The sequence below is a fragment of the Puma concolor genome, chromosome A1 (assembly GCF_028749965.1).
Source record: "Puma concolor isolate L17-30 chromosome A1, mPumCon1.1.hap2, whole genome shotgun sequence".
NCBI classification, from domain to species: Eukaryota; Metazoa; Chordata; class Mammalia; order Carnivora; family Felidae; genus Puma; species Puma concolor.
Window position 1 is genome coordinate 169,396,207 of NC_141667.1, and position 19,645 is coordinate 169,415,851.

Here is a 19,645-nt window from a genome sequence, read left to right on the forward strand (position 1 = left end):
TTATTTAAGAAATTATCAATCATGCAAAAGATGGAAAACTCCACAGTAAGTCTGATAAAGCTACCATAAGCTTAACCAAATCCTGATAATGGTAAGGCAGGTAAAATTATAAATGAATTTCATATATAACAATAGCTACAAATATTATAAATAAAGTGTTATTCAATAAAGTCCAGCGGTTAGCATTACCATCTAAGATTTATTCCAGGAATACATAAATGGTCAACATCAAGGACTTGTGTGATATATCCCATTGCCTCAATGAATTAAAAGCTAAAATCCTGTAAGTAGAACAGGAAGTGAATGGAAGTCCTTAAACATGGTAGCAATTAATTACCAAAACCCACTGCAACCATTATATATGAATGCTGGAAAACTTTCTTTGAAAATAGGAGCACATTATAGATTCTTTTTGCCACTTCATTGGGTAGTGTATAACCATACAGCTGTACCATTATAGCTAATGAATTAATGCAAACTCCAGAATAAGTCTTGAAAAACAAATCTTATCTTCATTTGCAGATAAAATGTACATATTTTTGTAAAACCCAGGAGATAATATTTAAAATATTAGAATTAATAGAAGAATCTAGTATGGCAGGTATAGAAAATCAATATAGATAAATCAGTATCTTTTTTCTCCACTGGAACAACTAGATGGAAATGGTAAAAAAATAAAAAGTAAAAAAGGTAAAAAAAAAACCACATTTGAATTAGTTATTGGAATATTAAATTCATAGAAGTAAATTTCACAAGCAAACAATAACATCTTTGTGGGGGAAATTAAGAACACAGATTTATCAAAGAACACAGTCCAAATGAATAGAAAACAGTGTGTTCTTGGATATGAAGCCTCGATAGTAATCCTTCTGAAGTCCATTTTTGTTTTAAAAGGTAAAGAAAAAATTTAAAAAGATAAATATAGATATATGTGACCATATACAATCTAAAGTGCTTGTAGAACTAATGCCACCAAAGTTAAAAATCAAACTAATGATTAGAGAAAAAATATTTGCAGTTCATATAGTGGGCAAAGATTAATGTCCTTAATATCGGCAACTCCAAAAACTGATAAGAAAGACAAAACACCACCATAGAAAATTGGCAAGGTTATGAACAGGAAAATTGTTTTAAAAAGAAAAATCCAAATGATCAATATATATATGAACAGATAAGCAAAGGTTTGATTAAGTTTGGTTACATCTGGTGATTCTTCAGATTTAGGACAAGAAACCCTTTCCTACCTTGCTGGAAGGCAAAAGACTTACTATAGCATTTTAAAAATAATCCCTTAATATTTTCTAAAATATCAAATATGCAAACCTGTCCTTTGCCCCAGCAATGCCAGCTTTGAGAATCTATTCATAGACATAAAAGCCCAATAAAATACTGGTATTGCATAAGGATAGTTAGTGCAGTCTTGTTTTAGAAGTAGCAAAGTGCTTAACCATTTTTCCTGATGATTCCTTATCAAGGAAGTACCACCCTTCAATAAATCAGTAAGGAAAATGTTGAATTAAGTAAACACTGAAGATTTGGGTAAGATGGCACAGTAGGAGGACCCTAGGCTCACCTGATCCCACAGATACAACTAGATAACACACACATCAGTGTAAATAATCCAGAAAACAACCTGAGGACTGGCAGAACAGAGTCCCCACAACTAAATGTAAAAAAGAGGCCATATTGAAGAGAGTAGGAAGGGTAGAGACATGGCCAAGAGCTAAATGACCTTGAGAACTGTCCATGGGAGGGAGGGATGCCTGGGCATGGAAAGCAAAGAGTAACAGACCCTCACACCAGGCATCCCAGGTACAGGGAGCCTGCATAGGAAGAGGAATCTTTGTAATTTGACTTTGGGAACCAGAGGGGCCTAATTTCAGTAATTCTTACAATCAGTAAGGTGTAAGGATTGAAACTTTAAAAGTCAATAGGCCCCACTCTGGGAGGGCCTGGAAGGCAGTAAGAAAATGACTCCCTACCCTTAAAAGGACAACACAACAAACAGCCCCAGGGAGATACAGCATAGAAGCAGCAGTTTGAAAAACATCTGGGATTTATGGAAGGGACATTTGTTTACTAATCTCAGACCATGTGCTAGAGGGGCAGGGGTCTTTAGGAGACTTCAAGAACAAAAGAGCTGGCAGACACCAATTCCTTCCCCCACCCCCTAGCTTAGGCATTTGTATACCTGTGGGACAACACTCTCTACCTAATTTGTTAACAGTGTGCCCCACCCATGCTTCTTTTGTAGACCTGCCCCCTTCAATACACTCTTGACTGGAGCCCAACCAAAGCAGTGCCACAAGCCTGGCAGTATGTAAACAGCCCCAACAGGGGCCAGCACCACCCCAAGGTGACTCCTACCCTGGGGAGAGGGGAAGATAACTACACACACCAGTCTGACTGTGGCACCAGCACTGGGTTAGGGGCAGACATCTTCTCTGACTGCTGGTCCTACCCATCAATGAAAACTTTACAGGGGACAAGACAGGGGAAGCACCTTACAGTTTGGTGCTACTGCATTTCTGGCAAAACCTGGTCTGACTCAACTCAAGTCCAAGGCGGCCCCAGCCCAGCCCACTAACAACACAGGGACCCAACCCTGCCCAAAACAGGCAAAAAGAGCAATTGGAGATGACTAGACTGAAGGCAAAAAAGACTCAGCCATAACACAAGGGCACACACAACATAATAGGAGATACCCTTGAAGCACCAAGTTCCGGTGAGCAGGGGACATTGCACAGCAGGGCACTACAGGAACTCTTCATGAGGCCACTACTTCCAAGAGAGATGTAGCTGACTTTCCTAACACATAGAAGCAGACCCAGAGAGTTAGACAAAATGAGGATTCAGAGGAATATGTTCCAAATGAAAGAACAGGACAAAATTACAGCAAGAGAGTTAAATGAAATGGAGATAAGTAATATGCCTAATAAAGAATTTATAGTCATAAAGATACTCACTAGAATTGAGAAAAGCATGGAAGACTTCAGTGAGGAGGTCCCTAACAAAGAGAAAGAAAACATAAAAAGAACCAATCAGAGATAACAAACTCAATAAATAAAGTTAAAAATACACTAAATGGAATAAGTAGACTAGAGGAAGCAGAAGAATGGATCAGCGACCTGAAAGACAGGAGTGTAAAGCAATCAAGCTGAACAGGAGAGAGAAAAAATAATAATAAATTAAAATAGACTTAGGGAACTCAATGACACCATCAAACATAATAACATTTGCATTATAAGGATCCCAGAAGAAGAGAGAGAAAGGGGGGCAGAAAATTTACTTGAAGAAAAAAATAGCTGAACATTTGGAGGAGGAAACAGAAATACAGATCCAGGAGGTAGAGAGCCCTAAACAAAATCAACCAAGGAGGTCCACATTAAGACACATAATAATTAAAATGGCAAAAAAGTAGTGACAAATAAAGAACTCTATAAAATCAGTGAAAGAAAACCATTACAAAGAAGGGAAACCACATAAGGATATCAGATGATTTTTCAGCAGAAACTTTTCAGCCAGAAGAGAGTGTCCTAATAGATTTAAAGTGCTGAAAGAAAAAACCTGTAGCCAAGAATACTATATCCAATAAACCTATCATTCAGAGTAGAAGGAAAGATAGAGTTTCCTAAACAAACAAAAATTAAAGGTATTAATGATCACTAAACCAGCTCTACAAGATATGTTAAAAAGGATTCTTTGAGTGAAAAATAAGACCCTAAGTAGGAGTAATAAAAGTAGGGAGAACAGGGGTGCCTGGGTGGGTGGCTCAGTCGTTGAGGTCTGACTTCAGCTCAGGTCATGCTCTCGCAGTTCATGAGTTCAAGCCCCACGTCAGGCTCTGTGTTAACAAAACAGCTCATAGCCTGGAGCCTGCTTCAGATTCTCTCTCTCTCTCTCTCTCTCTGTCTCTCTCTCTCTCTCTCTCTCTCTCCCCTTCCCCTGCTCATGATCTGCCTCTCCCTGTCTCTCAAAAATAAATAAATGTTAAAAACTTTTTTAAAAAATTAGGGAGAACAAAAGCAGTAGAATTAAGTATATCTATACAAATTGGTCAAGGGATTCATAAAATAAAAGGATGTAAAGTATAACACCATACACATAAAAATGTGTAAGGGAGCAGAGTAAAGAATGGGTTCAAACTTAAGCAACCATCAACTTAATATAGACTTCTATGTGCATAAGATTTTAGATACAAACATAATGATAACCAAAAACCAAAAACCAGTAATAGCTATGTAAAAAATAAAGAGAAGGGAGTCCACATATGTCACTAAAGAAAGCCAGCAAACTGAGAGAAGATAGCAAGAGAAGAAAGGAACAGAGAATAACTACAAAAACAACCATAAGACAAGTCACAAAATGGTAGTAAGTACATACCTATCAATAATTACTTTGAATGTAAATAGACTAAATGTTCCAATCAAAAGACACAGGGTGACAGAATGGATAAAAAAGCAAGACCCATCTGTATGTTGCCTATAAGAGACTCATTTCAGACTTAAAGATGTACGGACATTGAAAGTAAAGGGATGGAAAAGCATTTATCATGAGAATAGAAGTGAAAAGAAAGCTAGGGTAGCAGTACTTTTATCAGACAAAATAGACTTTAAAACAAAGACTATAACAAGAGACAAAGAAGGACACTATAGAATCATAAAGGGAATAATCCAACAAGAAGATATAACAATCGTAGATATTTATGTATCCAACATGGAAGCTATCCAACTTTCTGACACAATTGAGACTGTTGAAAAGAGACTGTATTTTTCCCACTGCATATTGTTGCCTCTTTTGTCATAGATTAGTTGACCATGTAATCATGGGTTTATTTCTGGGCTCTCTATTCTGTTCTGTTGATCTATGTGTTTATTTTTGTGCCAGTATGATGGTATCTTGATTACTACCTCTTTGTAGTCTATCTTATAATCTGGGATTGTGATGCCTCCTATTTTTTTCTTTTTCAAGATTGCTTTGGCTATTCAGGATTTTTTGGGTTCCATAAAAATTTTAAGGTTGTTTGTTCTAGTTCTTATACTTCTTCCTTACCAATTTGGATGCCTTTTATTTCTTTTTCTTGCCTTATTGCTGTGGCTTGGACTTCCAGTATTATGTTGAATAAAAGTGGTGAGAGCGGACATCCTTGTTTTGTTCCTGATCTCAGGGGGAGACTTTCCACTTTTCAACTTTGGATATGATGTTAGCTGTAGGTTTTTCACATATGGCTTTATTATGTAATATGAGTAAGAAAAAAATCCCTTCTGATACTCTGTGTTGGCCAAGAATAAGAGAAGGGAGCTCTCCACTACTCCTATTTTCCAGTAAATATTCTGGTATCTTCTCAGAGGGTATGTTTGACTAATTCCAACACCCACTCTTGTGCTCTTTAATTATAAGTTAATTTTATATTACACACTTTCATTCCAGTTGCAAACTTTTTTTATAAAATGAGTTTTTTTACCCATTGGACAAGTAAAGGAAAAATAACATGCTGTGTTTATGAGTACTTTTTATAATATTGGTATTAGTAATAGCAAATTCATAGAATTAATGTGATAGATTAAATGGTTATACTAATTTATTAATACAGTAATATGCATTGTTAATTTTCTTAATTAATATTCTAGGCATAAATCATATTAATATATTAATTTATGTGTGCATATACACACACATAATGCTTGATATAGAATCCATATTTCTTTACTTGTTTATGTGGCCCAAAACATAAATTAGATCTACACTTTTTTATTTTAGTTTGATGATGCTTAGTAAGATGCAAGTCATTTTACAATATGCCATATGCATTATAGAAACTATCTTTAGAAAATATAAAGTATGGAAAATGCAGACTTTCTGTGTATACAGAATTTAATAAATGACGATGACTTTTAAATAATATCAGATAGTGAATAATAAAGAAATAATACCACTTAGAAACATTTAACATTTTAACACGTTTTACTGATTGCTTTAGATGTTTTTGGTCTTCTGTGTTCTAGTTGGTGTTTTTCAAAACAATTTTTTTTATAACATGTCATTCTAGATTGTTGTGGGCTTTTCATTTTATATAACAGCAGCTGAGATTTACACACTAACAAATGTATGAGGCATTTTGAAATAAATTACAGTTTTACGTTCCAATTTCCCTGTCTCTTTGTTCCTCCAGGTGGCTTTTACAGTACTTTTTGATTTGGAAGCACTTCTGAAGATATGGTGTTTGGGATTTACTGGATATATTAGCTCATCTCTCCACAAATTTGAGCTACTGCTAGTAATTGGAACTACTCTTCATGTATATCCAGATCTTTATCATTCTCAGTTCACATACTTTCAGGTAATATGAATAATGTCTATTTGTCAGTAGAATTTGTTTCTTTCCAGAGGAAATACCAGTTATGTAATAATGACTATACATAATTATATTAAATGGTTATATACAATTATTATATAATAAACACAAACTTGAGATAGGCCCAGCGACATCTTCAGTGCCAAAAATAGTGCATTCATAAATTATAACATTGTTTTTAAAACTTCTGAAAATTCACAGTGGAGATATTTTAGATGAAATTTTCTCCTAAGATGAAAAAAGATGCATTCCAACTTCACTGACTTTATTTATTAGAGATTCCAAAGCTGTTATTTTCAGAGCAGTTTTAACTTCAGCTGCCAGACTGCAAGCTGAAACTCTATACTTCTGATACCTAGGGAAAGGACATGAAAATATAATTCACAGAAATGATAACAAATATCCTGTAAACACATGGGTTAAAAGCTAGGCCTCTAATAATCATTGCCAAACATACTGAAATCACAAAGGATATATGGTTCAAGCTTTCAGTACATCAGCATCTTTGGACATAAGCCCTTTGTCATTTGTTGGGTTATATCCTTAGGCTTGGTTATAATAAGTGAGATGAGTAGGGCAAGAGATATATACATGTTTAAAACTCTTGGTACAAAATGTACTTCCCAATCATGCCTTTGTATGCTCTTGGGCACTGATGTCTAGATTCACAAAATCAACATGAGTATTTAATATATATGTTTGATAATTATAGGAAATATGCTTGATAATGAAAACAACAAAATATCTTTTATAGACCTATGAAGTTAACCAAATTAAGAAAAATATTGGTCCCGGGGCACCTGGGTGGCTCAGTCAGTTGAGCTTCTGACTTTGGCTCAGGTCATGATCTCTCACTCTGTGAGTTCAAGCCCCGTGTTGGGCTCTGTGCTGACAGCTCAGAGCCTGAAGCCTGTTTCAGATTCTGTGTCTCCCTCTCTCTCTGACCCTCCCCCATTCATGCTCTGTCTCTCTCTGTCTCAAAAATAAATAAAAACATTTTAAAAATTTAAAAAAATATATTGGTCCCTATTTCAGCAAGGATACATATACAAAATATATTCATGGTTTTAAAATTTCTATACTTTCTCACAGATAATTTTTTAGTGAAAAGTTAGAAATAGAGTAATCTTTGAATCTAAAGATATTTATTTGAGAATTGTTTACGAGATTAAAAAAAATGAGAACTTTTAAAATGGTAAACATTTGAGGAATAGCTTAGCAAGTCATATGCGAATTTGACCACAAAAATAATGACAATGATGAATTTGTAATTACTCAGAGACATGATTAAAATAATATGATTATATTTTATTTAAACACAAAGCAGTATAAAATTATATAACATATATATGTTATATGTATGTATATCTATAGCTATATATTTATATGTAAAGTACCTATAAATGGAAAAATGACAGGAAAGAAATAAACCAAATTATTACAGATTATTAAGTCATTATGTCTAGTTTTTTTATATTAGTCAATTTTTCCCAAAATACCTAAAATTAGTGTGCAAGGTTCTAATAGTTTTATATATATATAGACATAGTCACATAGTACGCAACTCAGTGAGTTTGCAACTTTCTTTTAGTTTATTTTTTGAGAGAGAGAGAGAGTAGGGGAGGGACAGAGAGAGAGGGAGAAAGCGAGAATCCTAAGCAGGCTCCACACTGTCAGCACAGAGCCTGATGTGGGCCTTGAACTCACAAGCTGTGATTTCATGATCTGAGCTGAAATCAAGAGACGGAATGCTTAACCAACTGAGCCACCCAGGTGCCCCCAGTCTGCAACTTTAATGTTATCTTTGATTCTGGATTATAATCGATAACAGTTTAATTTATGTTAATGGTTAAGTGATTTTCATTTGTATCTCTCTCTGTTTGACCATGTTTATATTTCCCTAATGAAATAATTAAACACTGCCTGGATTGTTTCGTGGAGAAGCTTAAGTGTCACAAGGATTTTTGCGCATATAAGAACTGACTGTCTTGAGCAGATTGGCTCTTCGTGGGTCCACTTTGATCTCCCTTGTGGGTCCTCACATTTCTCATCTGACATGGCCTTTCCTCATCGTGTTGGCGGCCTGGCTTCCATTAGTGAATTTCACATTTTCGTATTTAAGTGAAGTCAACAGTTTAGTACAAAATGACTCCCTTTATAACATCAGTTATCTCTGAGAGCAATCATTGGTGTTCTTCATCTATTTATTCAAATGGTATTTACTGAGCACCTACTATGTGCCAGGCACTGTTCCAGAAACGGAGGACAGAGGTAAATATGCAGGGAAGAGCCCTAGCTCAGTAAGCTTACATTCTAGAGGGCAAATAGTTCACAAACAAGGATACAAAAGAATGTGGAATAAAGTTCTGGAAATTCAGTAAAGGAGAAACAAGGGTGAAAAGGATGGAGATTGAGGGTGAGGAGCTATTTTAGATAGGTTGCTCATGGCAGCCCTCTCTGAAGAAGTTGCTTTTGAGCAGAGACTGAGTGAAATGAAAGGGCAAGCCAAGAGAACCACAGGGCAACTGTCCTGAGGTAGAAACATGCTTGCTGTGTTCGAAGAATAGCACAAAGGCCAGCATGGCTGGACTGGAATGAGCATAGGGCACCATTGTCCTGTAGGAAGAAATAAAGTGTTACAAAATGCTACAGCTCTGATGTACCGGATAATTATGATGACATCAGCTGGGATTTATTGTGCATTTACTATGTGCTGGGCACTGGGCCGAGAGCATCATGCTATTGGTTAGGCACCACAATCCTGGGAGACAGAGAGCATGCATGCAAGCTGAAGTGCTAAGACACTTGATAACTTGCTCAAGACCACATAACAAACAAGTGATGGAAACGCATTACTAAGAAATTTAATTTCATAGTCCATATTCTTGGCCATACAATTTCTGAAGTATCTCACTTGTAATTAGCAGACTGATCTTGAAGAGATAGACTTAGAAATGTGACCAGGAAAATATGCTTTGGAAATAACCACAAAATGTTCTGCAGTGCTTACCTTTGAGAGTATGGTTTACTTTATTTCCTGTCTGTGGAAGCACCAAATCAAAAGGCTTTATTGGGTAAACAGAGTGAAAAGCATATTTATCCCCAAATAGATGAAAAGGCGTAACTAGAGTCACTGATAAGGACTTTGCCTTTCCAAGGATGCAGGCTTTCCCCTTTCAAAATGCTGATCAAATCGGCCCTGTAGGAATCATGTTAAGTTCTGCTTCTTCCAACTAATGAAATTTTAATTTATCAAAATTGCACAGATGTGCATAGGATGTTTTATTAGAATTTGGGATAGGGCTCAAAATTACTTAGGCAATCTTTTTTTTTTTTTTTTAATTTATTCATTTTTGAGAGAGACAGAGCATGAGCAGGGGAGGGACAGAGAGAGAAGGGAGACACAGAATCCGAAGCAGGCTCCAGGCTCCAAGCTGTCAGCACAGAGCCGGACGTGGGGCTCGGACTCACGAGCTGCGGTATCATGACCTGAGCTGAAATCAGACACTTAACCAACTGAGCCACCCAGGCGCCCCTAGACAATCTTTTTTTTTTTTTTTTTTTTTTCAAAAATTTTTTTTAACATTTATTTATTTTTGAGACAGAGAGAGACAGAGCATGAACGGGGGAGGGTCAGAGAGAGAGGGTGACACAGAATCTGAAATGGGCTCCAGGCTCTGAGCTATCAGCACAGAGCCCGATGCGGGGCTCGAACTCACGGACCGCGAGATCATGACCTGAGCCGAAGTCGGACGCTTAACCGGCTGAGCCACCCAGGCGCCCCTAGACAATCTTTTAAATATGGTTTTAATACAAGTGGAGAAAACACACTGTATTGAAAGTTGAGCTATAAGCCAGTTAAATTGTTCCTGTAAACTTGCTCATTTTAGCTATTAACAATTAGATACTGAATCATTTATATCTGAGAATAACAAATCTGATAAGAATCTGAAATCCTTCCATATAATTATTCAGGATATTAATATGAATGCAAATATTTTAATAGTTCTTATGATAAAGCTATTTGCTTATTACTTGGAAAGATGACCTGAGTGCAATATGTTCTGATTTGGGAATATATATAAATTCAAACAGAAAACTGGTAGCTTAACCATGTATATAGCATAATGTTTACTCGGAACAACATGATTTTTCACATAAATTTTCGTTTTTCAGTATTGCAGGGAGGAATTAAAATTAGCAACAAGAAAATATACATTTTCTCAACTTCTTTACATGTGTGTCCATTTAGTTTACTAGTCATGTGGCTGCATTTGGATTCTGTAGACATTCCTATTATTTCACCACAATATATTCTGTTAATTCAAAGTCTAAGGAAGTAAAAGTGGCTTCAAGTATGGCATGATGCAGAGGCTAAAATGGAATCGCAGGGGCTCAGTCTATTTCCTCACTCACTTTTCTTCTGTGTCAGTTATTCCTAAGCTAGCTTTGCTCCATGTAGTGGCAAAGATGGCTCCCAGAGCTCAAGATTTCTGTGGTGCTCACAGTAATGTGAATTGGGAATGAAAAATGGCACACCTCTTACAGGTCCAACAAAAGTTTTGAGGATGACTCAGGTCATTGTGAATACTCCCTCCCGGCCTGGATCATGGACATCACAGAGTCCCTTCTGGTCCTCATGGACCAAGAGTGGAGCAGGAATGATTTGTCAAAAGAAAATCAGGAACAGTAGGAAGCTAGGGATGCTGGAAAAATCCAAACATATGTTATTTTATATGTGTAAAAATTAAATCTAGGTTAAAATTTTTTTAATGTTTATTTTTGAGAGAGAGAGAGAGAGAGAGGAGAGAATGAGCGGGGGAGGTGAAGAGAGAGTGAGATACAGAATCCGAAGCGGGTTCCGGGCTCTGAGCTGTCAGCACAGAGCCTGACACCGGGCTCGAACCCACTAACTGTGAGATCATGACCCGAGCTGAAGTCAGACACTCAACCAACTGAGCCACCCAGGCACCCCTAAAAACTAGGTTTTAAAAGCATTTCCTGCTCTTACTCTGTTGAAGAGTATTTATTTTCTGCTACTAAAAAGCATTCACAGTCACCTTAAGCTCTCATCAAACCATCTTGGACAACCTTTCCACTTACCATAGTTTATTTGTGCCAAGACCATAGTTTTCCTGTTTTCCTATTTCCTATCTCTTAATCTGGAATCTGTCTTATAATCAGTGGTATGCCATTCTTTAATTGGGAGCACTTTTTATTTTTCAGAGGCACATATAAAAATGTTGACATCTCAGACTTAATGAAAAATTGCTACTTTTCCATGTTTTATATTTCAACCTTGAATTACATACTAAATTATACTTTTAATCTTATAAATATGCCCTTAGGAGCTTTGCCTTTATATTATACTCCCTCTGTAATTTATAAACATTGAATCTTATTTGTCCAACACAATGTTTGGCACATAATAATTAATCAGTATTTGTTAAAGTGAAGAGCAAGTGAATTTATTAATCAGTAAGCTATGGAGAGTTGCCTTTGTATATATGCAAAACATCTAAATATGTGTGTGTATTTAGATATAACAAAGATCTAAAAATGCAAGTCTTACATAAGACAGAAGTTTGTTTCTCTCCAGTAGTTGGTGGGTGTCCAGGGAAAGTAGGTGGCTCTGCTCCACACAGTCATGCAGGAAGCCTGCCTGTTGAGGTGGATTGAATCTGTTAGCTTCCATACAAGGCTTCCATTTCTGGTCCAAAGGGGCTACTCCATTCATTTCAATTTCCCTGCCAGAGGAAAGCATAAAGAGTATCCAGGGCAAGTTTATTTAATTAAATGTGCCAAAAGTTGCAAAAATTACTTCTTTTCATGTTCCTTACATCTGAACTTAGTCGACTGGCTAAGTTCACCTAGCTATAAGTGGGGCTTGAAAATGTAGTCTATAGGGGCGCCTGGGTGGCGCAGTCGGTTAGGCGTCCGACTTCAGCCAGGTCACGATCTCGCGGTCCGTGAGTTCGAGCCCCGCGTCGGGCTCTGGGCTGATGGCTCAGAGCCTGGAGCCTGTTTCCGATTCTGTGTCTCCCTCTCTCTCTGCCCCTCCCCCGTTCATGCTCTGTCTCTCTCTGTCCCAAAAAAAATAAATAAACGTTGAAAAAAAAAATTAAAAGAAAATGTAGTCTATAGTCCTTGCTAGCCACTTGTTACGCTAAAATTCTGATAGTTCTATTATTTAAAGAGAGGATGGAATGGATATTATGGTATCACTCTCAGGCATAAGTAAGGACTCTTTGATAGTAGATTCTTAAAAAAAAAGTCTATATGTACAATAATATATAGGAAGCTTTGTTTTATGAGACATATAGCTAATGTTGGATTAAGCCTTTCATCTACATTTGAACATAAGAAAAATATCAGTTGTATTTCAACAATATGTATTAGTTAATAGCACTTTGAGGGGTGCCTGGGTGGCTCAGTCGATTAAGCATGTGACTCTTAATCTCATCTCAGGTTATGATTTCACAGTTTGTGAGATCAAGCCCCATGTTGGGCTCTGTGCTGACAGCACGGAGCCTGCTTGGGATTCTCTCTCTCTGCCCCTCCCCAGCTCGCATGGCCTCTCTCTTTCTCTAAAAAGAAAGAAAGAAAGAAAGAAAGAAAGAAAGAAAGAAAGAGTAATAGCACTTTGAATTATCACATTATATGTAAAAAAGCTTTTGTTACCACCATTTTCCTTCATTCATTCAGGATTTATTGAGCTCTGGCTAAAAGGCAGAAAGGCAGGCACTGAGATATACCAAGATCTTAGTTATTGTAGTGTTACTTTTTGTCTGTAGCTACTCACATGGAAAAGTGTGATTTTATGAAGTACTGTGAAAAATAAGGTTTTAGTGTGAACTTGTTTAAGATTCAGTGTGAGTAAATGATCAAGTACATATGTTTTTCTCTCCCACAACAGGTTCTTCGGGTAGTTCGACTTATTAAGATTTCACCTGCATTAGAAGACTTTGTGTACAAGATATTTGGTCCTGGAAAAAAGCTTGGGAGTTTGGTCGTATTTACTGCCAGCCTCTTGATTGTTATGTCAGCAATTAGTCTTCAGATGTTCTGCTTTGTTGAAGAACTGGACAGGTTTACAACGTTTCCAAGGGTAAGGATAAAAACTGCAGTCAATTTAATCCATCATTCCCATTTTAGCAATAATGGTTAACATCAAAATAATATCCCTTTAACAGTGGATCAAAAATACTGGCATATTTTTGATAAGTTGGAATAATTCAGTTTTAATATTTAAAATGGTCTCTTTTGCAGGGTGCAGGCACTTGAGCCCGTTTTCAACACTGTTAGATTATACCTCAATTGTAAAATTCTGGAAATAGTCTAATAAAATGAGAGGCTAAAGCCAGTCCAGTTGAAAGCTAGAGTTCTTAGTACCTATAGATGAAAGTATAGCAGAGTATTTTTTTTAAGTTTGTTAATTTATTTTGGGAGAGACAGAGAGCACAAGTGGGGAGGAGCAGAGAGAGAAGGAGAAAGAGAGAATCCCAAGCAGGCTCCACACTGGCAGTGTAGAGCCTGACATGGGGCTCAAACTCACGAAATTGTGAGATCATGACCTGAGCTGAAACCAAGAGTCAAGACACTTAACTGACTGAGCCACCCAGGTGCCCCTAGCAGAATCTTAAAATAAAATTTGTTTTTTGTGTCTCTGAAAGTTGACATTTCAAAATCTGTTTCACAGTTCATATATTATTTTTTAATTTTTTTTAATATTTATTATTTATTTTTGAGAGAGAGAGAGACACACACACATAGACACACACAGACATGCACAGACACACACACACACACACACACACACACACACACACACAGAGTGAGAGCGGGGGAGGGGCATACAGAGAGGGAGACACAGAATCTGAAGCAGGCTCCAGGCTCTGAGCTGTCAGCACAGAGCCCGACACAGGGCTCGAACTCACGAATGGTGAGATCATGACCTGAGCCGAAGTCGGACATTTAACCAACTGAGCCACCCAGGCGCCCCTAATTCATTTTTTTTAAGATAAGCTTTGTGGGACACCTGTATGGCTCAGTCGGTTGAGTGTCAGACTTCAGCTCAGGTCACCATCTCATGGTTTGCAAGTTCGAGCCTGCATTGGGCTCGCTGCTGTTAGCACAGAACCCACTTCAGATCCTCTGTCCCCCTGTCTCTCTGCCCATCCTCTGCTCATGCTCATTCCCTCAAAAATGAAATAAACATTAAAAAACTAAGCTTTGAAGGCAAAAGTGTCTGTACTCAAAATGGTAGACTTATATAGGCTGGTTATTATTTTTTTTAACCTCGTGCTAAATTTGTTATGCATCACCAAGCATTTGTTGAGTGTGTATAAAGAGCCAGGCAATTTTGGTGATCTTAGGACAGAAACACGACTATATCCCCAGTCTTCAGGAAATTCTCGGTTGAAGGGCGTGCCAAGTAAGTAAATGCAAAGCATGATAGAGGCAGGCACAAGGTGCTCTGAGAACCCAGAACTAAGATCTGTAACCAGGAATGGAAACGTCCAAGTAGGCTTCTTGGAACAGTCACTAAAGAACAGTTGTACATAGACAATCAAAGTGGAGGAACACAGTGTCCTGGGTTTGGGGACAGAATATGCTAAAGGTCTGCAGTGAGCCTTTCTTGTTCCAGAAGGTAAAGGAGAAAGCAAGGCCAACGGTAAGAGGAGGATACAAGACCAAGGAAGGGTTAAGTTGGATGAAAGTGTGGTTGTATTTAAATGTTCGTTGAGAACAAGCAAGTAGAAGGTGAGGTTGAAGATGTAGGAGACACAGAGGACAATAGCAAAGGGTTCTTGAAGAGGGCATCCAGAGCATAGGCACAAGGATTGCTCTTAGACAAGTGTTGACACGTCCTGCGTGGAGGTGGTGATGTAGGACAGCAAGCCAAACTGAGAGTCACAGCCAGTCTTTATTTTCCTACTACCACAGTACAAGCCACTGGCTCCCAGAATTCCATTTTCCACACTAAACAGCACTGGGTGAGTGTCAGATGGGGGAGTGTATTGTGGCAGGAAGAATAGGGAAAAGTGCCTCAGCTGAGGCCTCTTGATGTGACTCTCAGAACAGAAGCACCCAAGCTAGGAATGTGGCTGTTCCTAAGAGCATGGCCACCTGGAGTGGGGGGTGCCGAGTTTCTGCCTGAATCTCCCTTCAGAGACAGACTGTGCACCAACTGTGGTGTGGGGATGGCAGCCCACCCTGCGAGCTTGTGGGGCAGAGCCTCTCCGGTGCCTGGGGTCGGGCCACATAGGATGCTATTGTCTTCAACAAGAGGCTCAGCTCTTCTTCAGGGTTGGGGGCATGCAAGCAAAGATGACAGTGATGTCACTAAGCCCACCTTCTCTTTGTGTGCCCCGTCACTGGGGAAATGAAAATTGCAGAGCACCATCGTTCAGAATGGCACTGAGACTGTCATTGTCACAGTCCATCTCTGAGCCCAGGTTAATTCAGCACACAGTATTGAAGGCCCACTTAGGGCCAGCCATTGTTCTAGGAACAGGGGATCCTAAAAAGAAAACCACCCCCCGTCCCCTTCTGTATGTACACAGTCTTCTCTTAACGTCAAATCTTATCTTCATCTTTTACTGTCTCCTCTAATCTCACATCACCGATTTTATATTTCTTAGCCAAAGCCTCTTGGGCCAGATGGCTTTTGGAGTTCAGAATATTCTAGATATTACAAGGGTGATATCACTCCCTTCTTGGTTTAATTTGTTTGAGTCAGCACTCTGTAATCAATACACAAATGTTTCTTTAGCAAAACATCAGCCTTTGGGCAAAGAAGAATAAATAAGGACAATAAATAAGTCTTAGGTCAGATTGACTTTCTGCCACTAAATGAGCTACCAAAAAAAAAAAAAAAAGAAGAAGAAGAAAAAAAGAAAGAGAAATTTTAGGTATTTTCAAGAATTTTTGAATGTAATAAGAAGGCATCACAGATAAGAGTTTGCACTTCTTGTCATACAGATCTGATTTCTTATCACTGCCCCCTCACTTCTTAGCTATATGATACTAGACAAATTAGTCATTAAGCTTTTATTTTCTCACATCTAAAATGTAGGTAACAATAGCATTTTCCTCATACCATTATGTGGATTTAATAATATACCATACATACAAAATATACAAAATCCAACTCTTAGAAACATTTTTAAATGTTATATTCTATGTAATACAATATATTTGAAGTCGGTATATTAGATTCTGTATAAAAGATCAGGCTGCTTCAGAGCCACCCGACTTAGCCCCTTGGGATTTGCTCTATTTTCCAGCCATAATAGTAATCAAGTAGCATTACGTTTTCAGGTCTCCAATTACTCAATTGTGCCTTTCTGCCTGATTACTTTGACCATCTTAATGAAAGCAGCCAGGCAGCTATGGGGCCCCCTAATCAGTGATTCCGCAGCTGACGGGGTTGACAGCCTAAATGTGTGAAATGACTAGGAGTAGAATTTTCCTCGCACATGAACGCATTATGCATTAAATCCCTGAAAAATAATCAAATTTTGCAAGAAATGTTGAAAACATTGCAGCTACAAAAAGTAGTCATTATCATTCCCAGTCACATAAAGCATCATCCGTTGGTGCTACTTGCCTGACAGGAAATCATCAGAAAAGATGGTTAAAAACACATGATAGTCGATGGTAGATTTCTGTTCAGACACTCATCCATGGGTCTTACTCCCTTCCCTTCTTATAGAGCATCTCCCTCATTATCCATGGGTTGGGTGTTGTGGTAGGTTGGTTAATTATGGTGTTAGCCAAAGTGCACAAGATATGGTTAGCGGGCACCAGCCTCCGAGATGATGGGAGTCAAGTAAAGATAATAAAAACAAGTGCTGAGTCTTCAAGTTCCTGTTTTACTTTGGGATGCATCATGTGATTTTTCTTATACGTACTTAGAGCTATGGAATGCAGAATAAACTATGTGCGCCCATGAGAGATGCTGGGAGAACACCCATCTTGAAGGAATCCAACAGAGGCAGAGGCAGAGCCAGCCTGACTTGGCAAAGCAGCCTCAGTCTTTGTGCCTGGAAAAGAGCTTTTCTGTGGCTCTTTCGTGAACCAGATTTGGACCCAGACATCTGGGTGGCATATTCTCTCTAAGGAAATAGGACTGGATATGAACTTAAACACTGTTTGATTGGATTTGTATCTTGGGCCCAGCAGCCCACTGTGAAACCCTCTAAGAGGACCTGACAGGAACATGTGAATTCCTAAAACAGCAGCCCGGGTACACAAAGTGATTGCCCACTGCATTGACCCTCTGACAGAGCTCCAGCCACACTGAAGGACCCCAGCTACTTCCTGAAACACTTGAAGGCAGAGAGGTCCTAAAGGATTTTCACTTGTGTTATTCCACAAGTTCCCTAATGGGTCTCTGCCTCAGTTGGCCACTTCTCGACCCATCTCCATTTGTAGCAAAACTTAAACTGTTTCCTGGAACTCTGCTGTTTAAAATGTTTCAAGGTCTTCCTTTCCCTCACGATACCACACATTTTGCTAGAGTTTTCAGTATCTTCTCTTCTCTATCGCCAGTTACCTCTTTGGGCTCATATTTCAGGATTTCCCCCATCACATCTTCCAAAGGCAGAGAGGGCATCTATCTTGCTCATTAAATCCTCCATGCTTCGCACAACACTTCCCAGTGAATAGGTTTTCACTGAGGAATGAATAACAATGCTAGACCAAAGAAAACTTCTGTGATCCTTCCACACTGTATCAGGCTCAACATCCCAGATTCTTTCTTCCACTGCTGTCCCCTTCCTCTGGGAACCCCTTTACTCTCCATCTCCCTAACCCTTATCCCATCTGAAATGTCTGCATAATTCTATCAGAATGCTTTGGCAGGAAGTAGCAGAAATCTTGACCCCAATCAACTTGAACAATTAGGAAATTTCTCAAAACTTGAGATTAGGTAAACCAGAAAGCCAAGACTCTGAATCTTTCACTGAAATTCTGTTGTGGGCTGAATTATGTGCCCCAAAAATATATGTCTAAGTAACCCAAAATATTACCTTATTTGGAAATAGAGGTGATTAAGTTAACATGAGGTCATTACATTGGGCCCTAATCCAATATGACTGATACTCTGTAAAAAGAAGAGATTTGGACACAGACACAGACACACACAGAGGGGAAATGATATGAAAACACATGTGGAGAAGACAGTCCTGTGACTGGAGTGGCATCTACAAACCAAGGACCTCCAAGGATTGCTGGAAAACACCTGAAGCTAGAAAACGTTGGGAGAATCCTTAAGAGGGAACATAGTCCTGCCAACACATTGATTTCAGACTGCTGAGCTGTGAGATAATAAATTCCCTTGCTTTAAGACACTTAGTTTTTGGTACTTTGTTACAGCAGCCCAAGAAAACTACTGCAGTTATTTTCTCCATGTGTTGTCTTAGTGTGTTAGCAAAATGGATGCAGTATTTCCAGAATTTGTGATAAAATCTTGAGGAAGAAGAAGGTCATCTTCAAGGAGCAAGGACACTTTATCCTGGTACCATTTTCTACTTCCCCCAGCACACTTGCTGTCACTGTTCATTGGCAGGATTGGGTAACTTGGTTGTTCCTAAACGAATCATTCACAAGATGGCTGAGCCAAGAGGATTGGCTTAGATGAGTCATGTGGGAAGAGATGACTATTGGAGAAACACCACAAAACCACTACAGCGGTCAGACCCAGAATTTGGACAAGGTTTCTCTCTCACATCTCTCATCTCTAAAGCTTTGATATACCCTATGGGCATGTAAATAGACACGTGGTAGGAGGAGGACTGGTGTTTAATTTCTCTCACCTGAAGCACCTGGGTTTCAGCTCCTTCCCAAGATGTCCAAATAGTACCTGCAGAGAAGCCAGCACCAGGCCTGGCACAGAGTGGATTCCTGCTCCCCCTCTGTTTATGGAAGTTGTCACTTTGTGTGACACACCATCAATATTTATGCAAGCTCCTGTTGCCTCTGCTAGACCTCAAGTATCTTGAGGGTGGCAGCACCGTGCTCTCTTCTCCCAAAGCATGTACCACGATGCTGATGCCAATGCCTTGGGATCCAAGTCATTGGGAGGGTCAGGGCGGAAACAACCAGTGGAGCCTCAGCATACAGTCCCATGAGATGGAGAAGAGAAGCTTGACATTTGTTAATGGAGGGGGTGGGGGGGCAGGAAGATATATTGATAGAATTTAATAAAACCATTTTGTCATCTCAACCAATAACTTTCTCTTCTAATTTGGACCAAACAGACACTTCACTGCTAAGTAGAATTCC

At 38.7% G+C, this 19,645-nt stretch overlaps 1 protein-coding gene across 8 annotated transcripts in view; it reads left to right on the top strand.

Moving 5' to 3' along the window:
* NALCN (sodium leak channel, non-selective) overlaps window positions 1–19,645 on the top strand; it is a 335,141-nt gene that overhangs the window by 160,493 nt on the left and 155,003 nt on the right. For all 8 annotated transcript variants that reach the window (XM_086708540.1, XM_086708523.1, XM_086708529.1 and 5 more), the window contains 2 exons: window positions 6,173–6,340; window positions 13,272–13,463. In XM_086708540.1, the coding sequence (XP_086564666.1) occupies window positions 6,173–6,340; window positions 13,272–13,463 (360 nt within the window). The remainder of the gene's footprint in view (window positions 1–6,172; window positions 6,341–13,271; window positions 13,464–19,645) is intronic.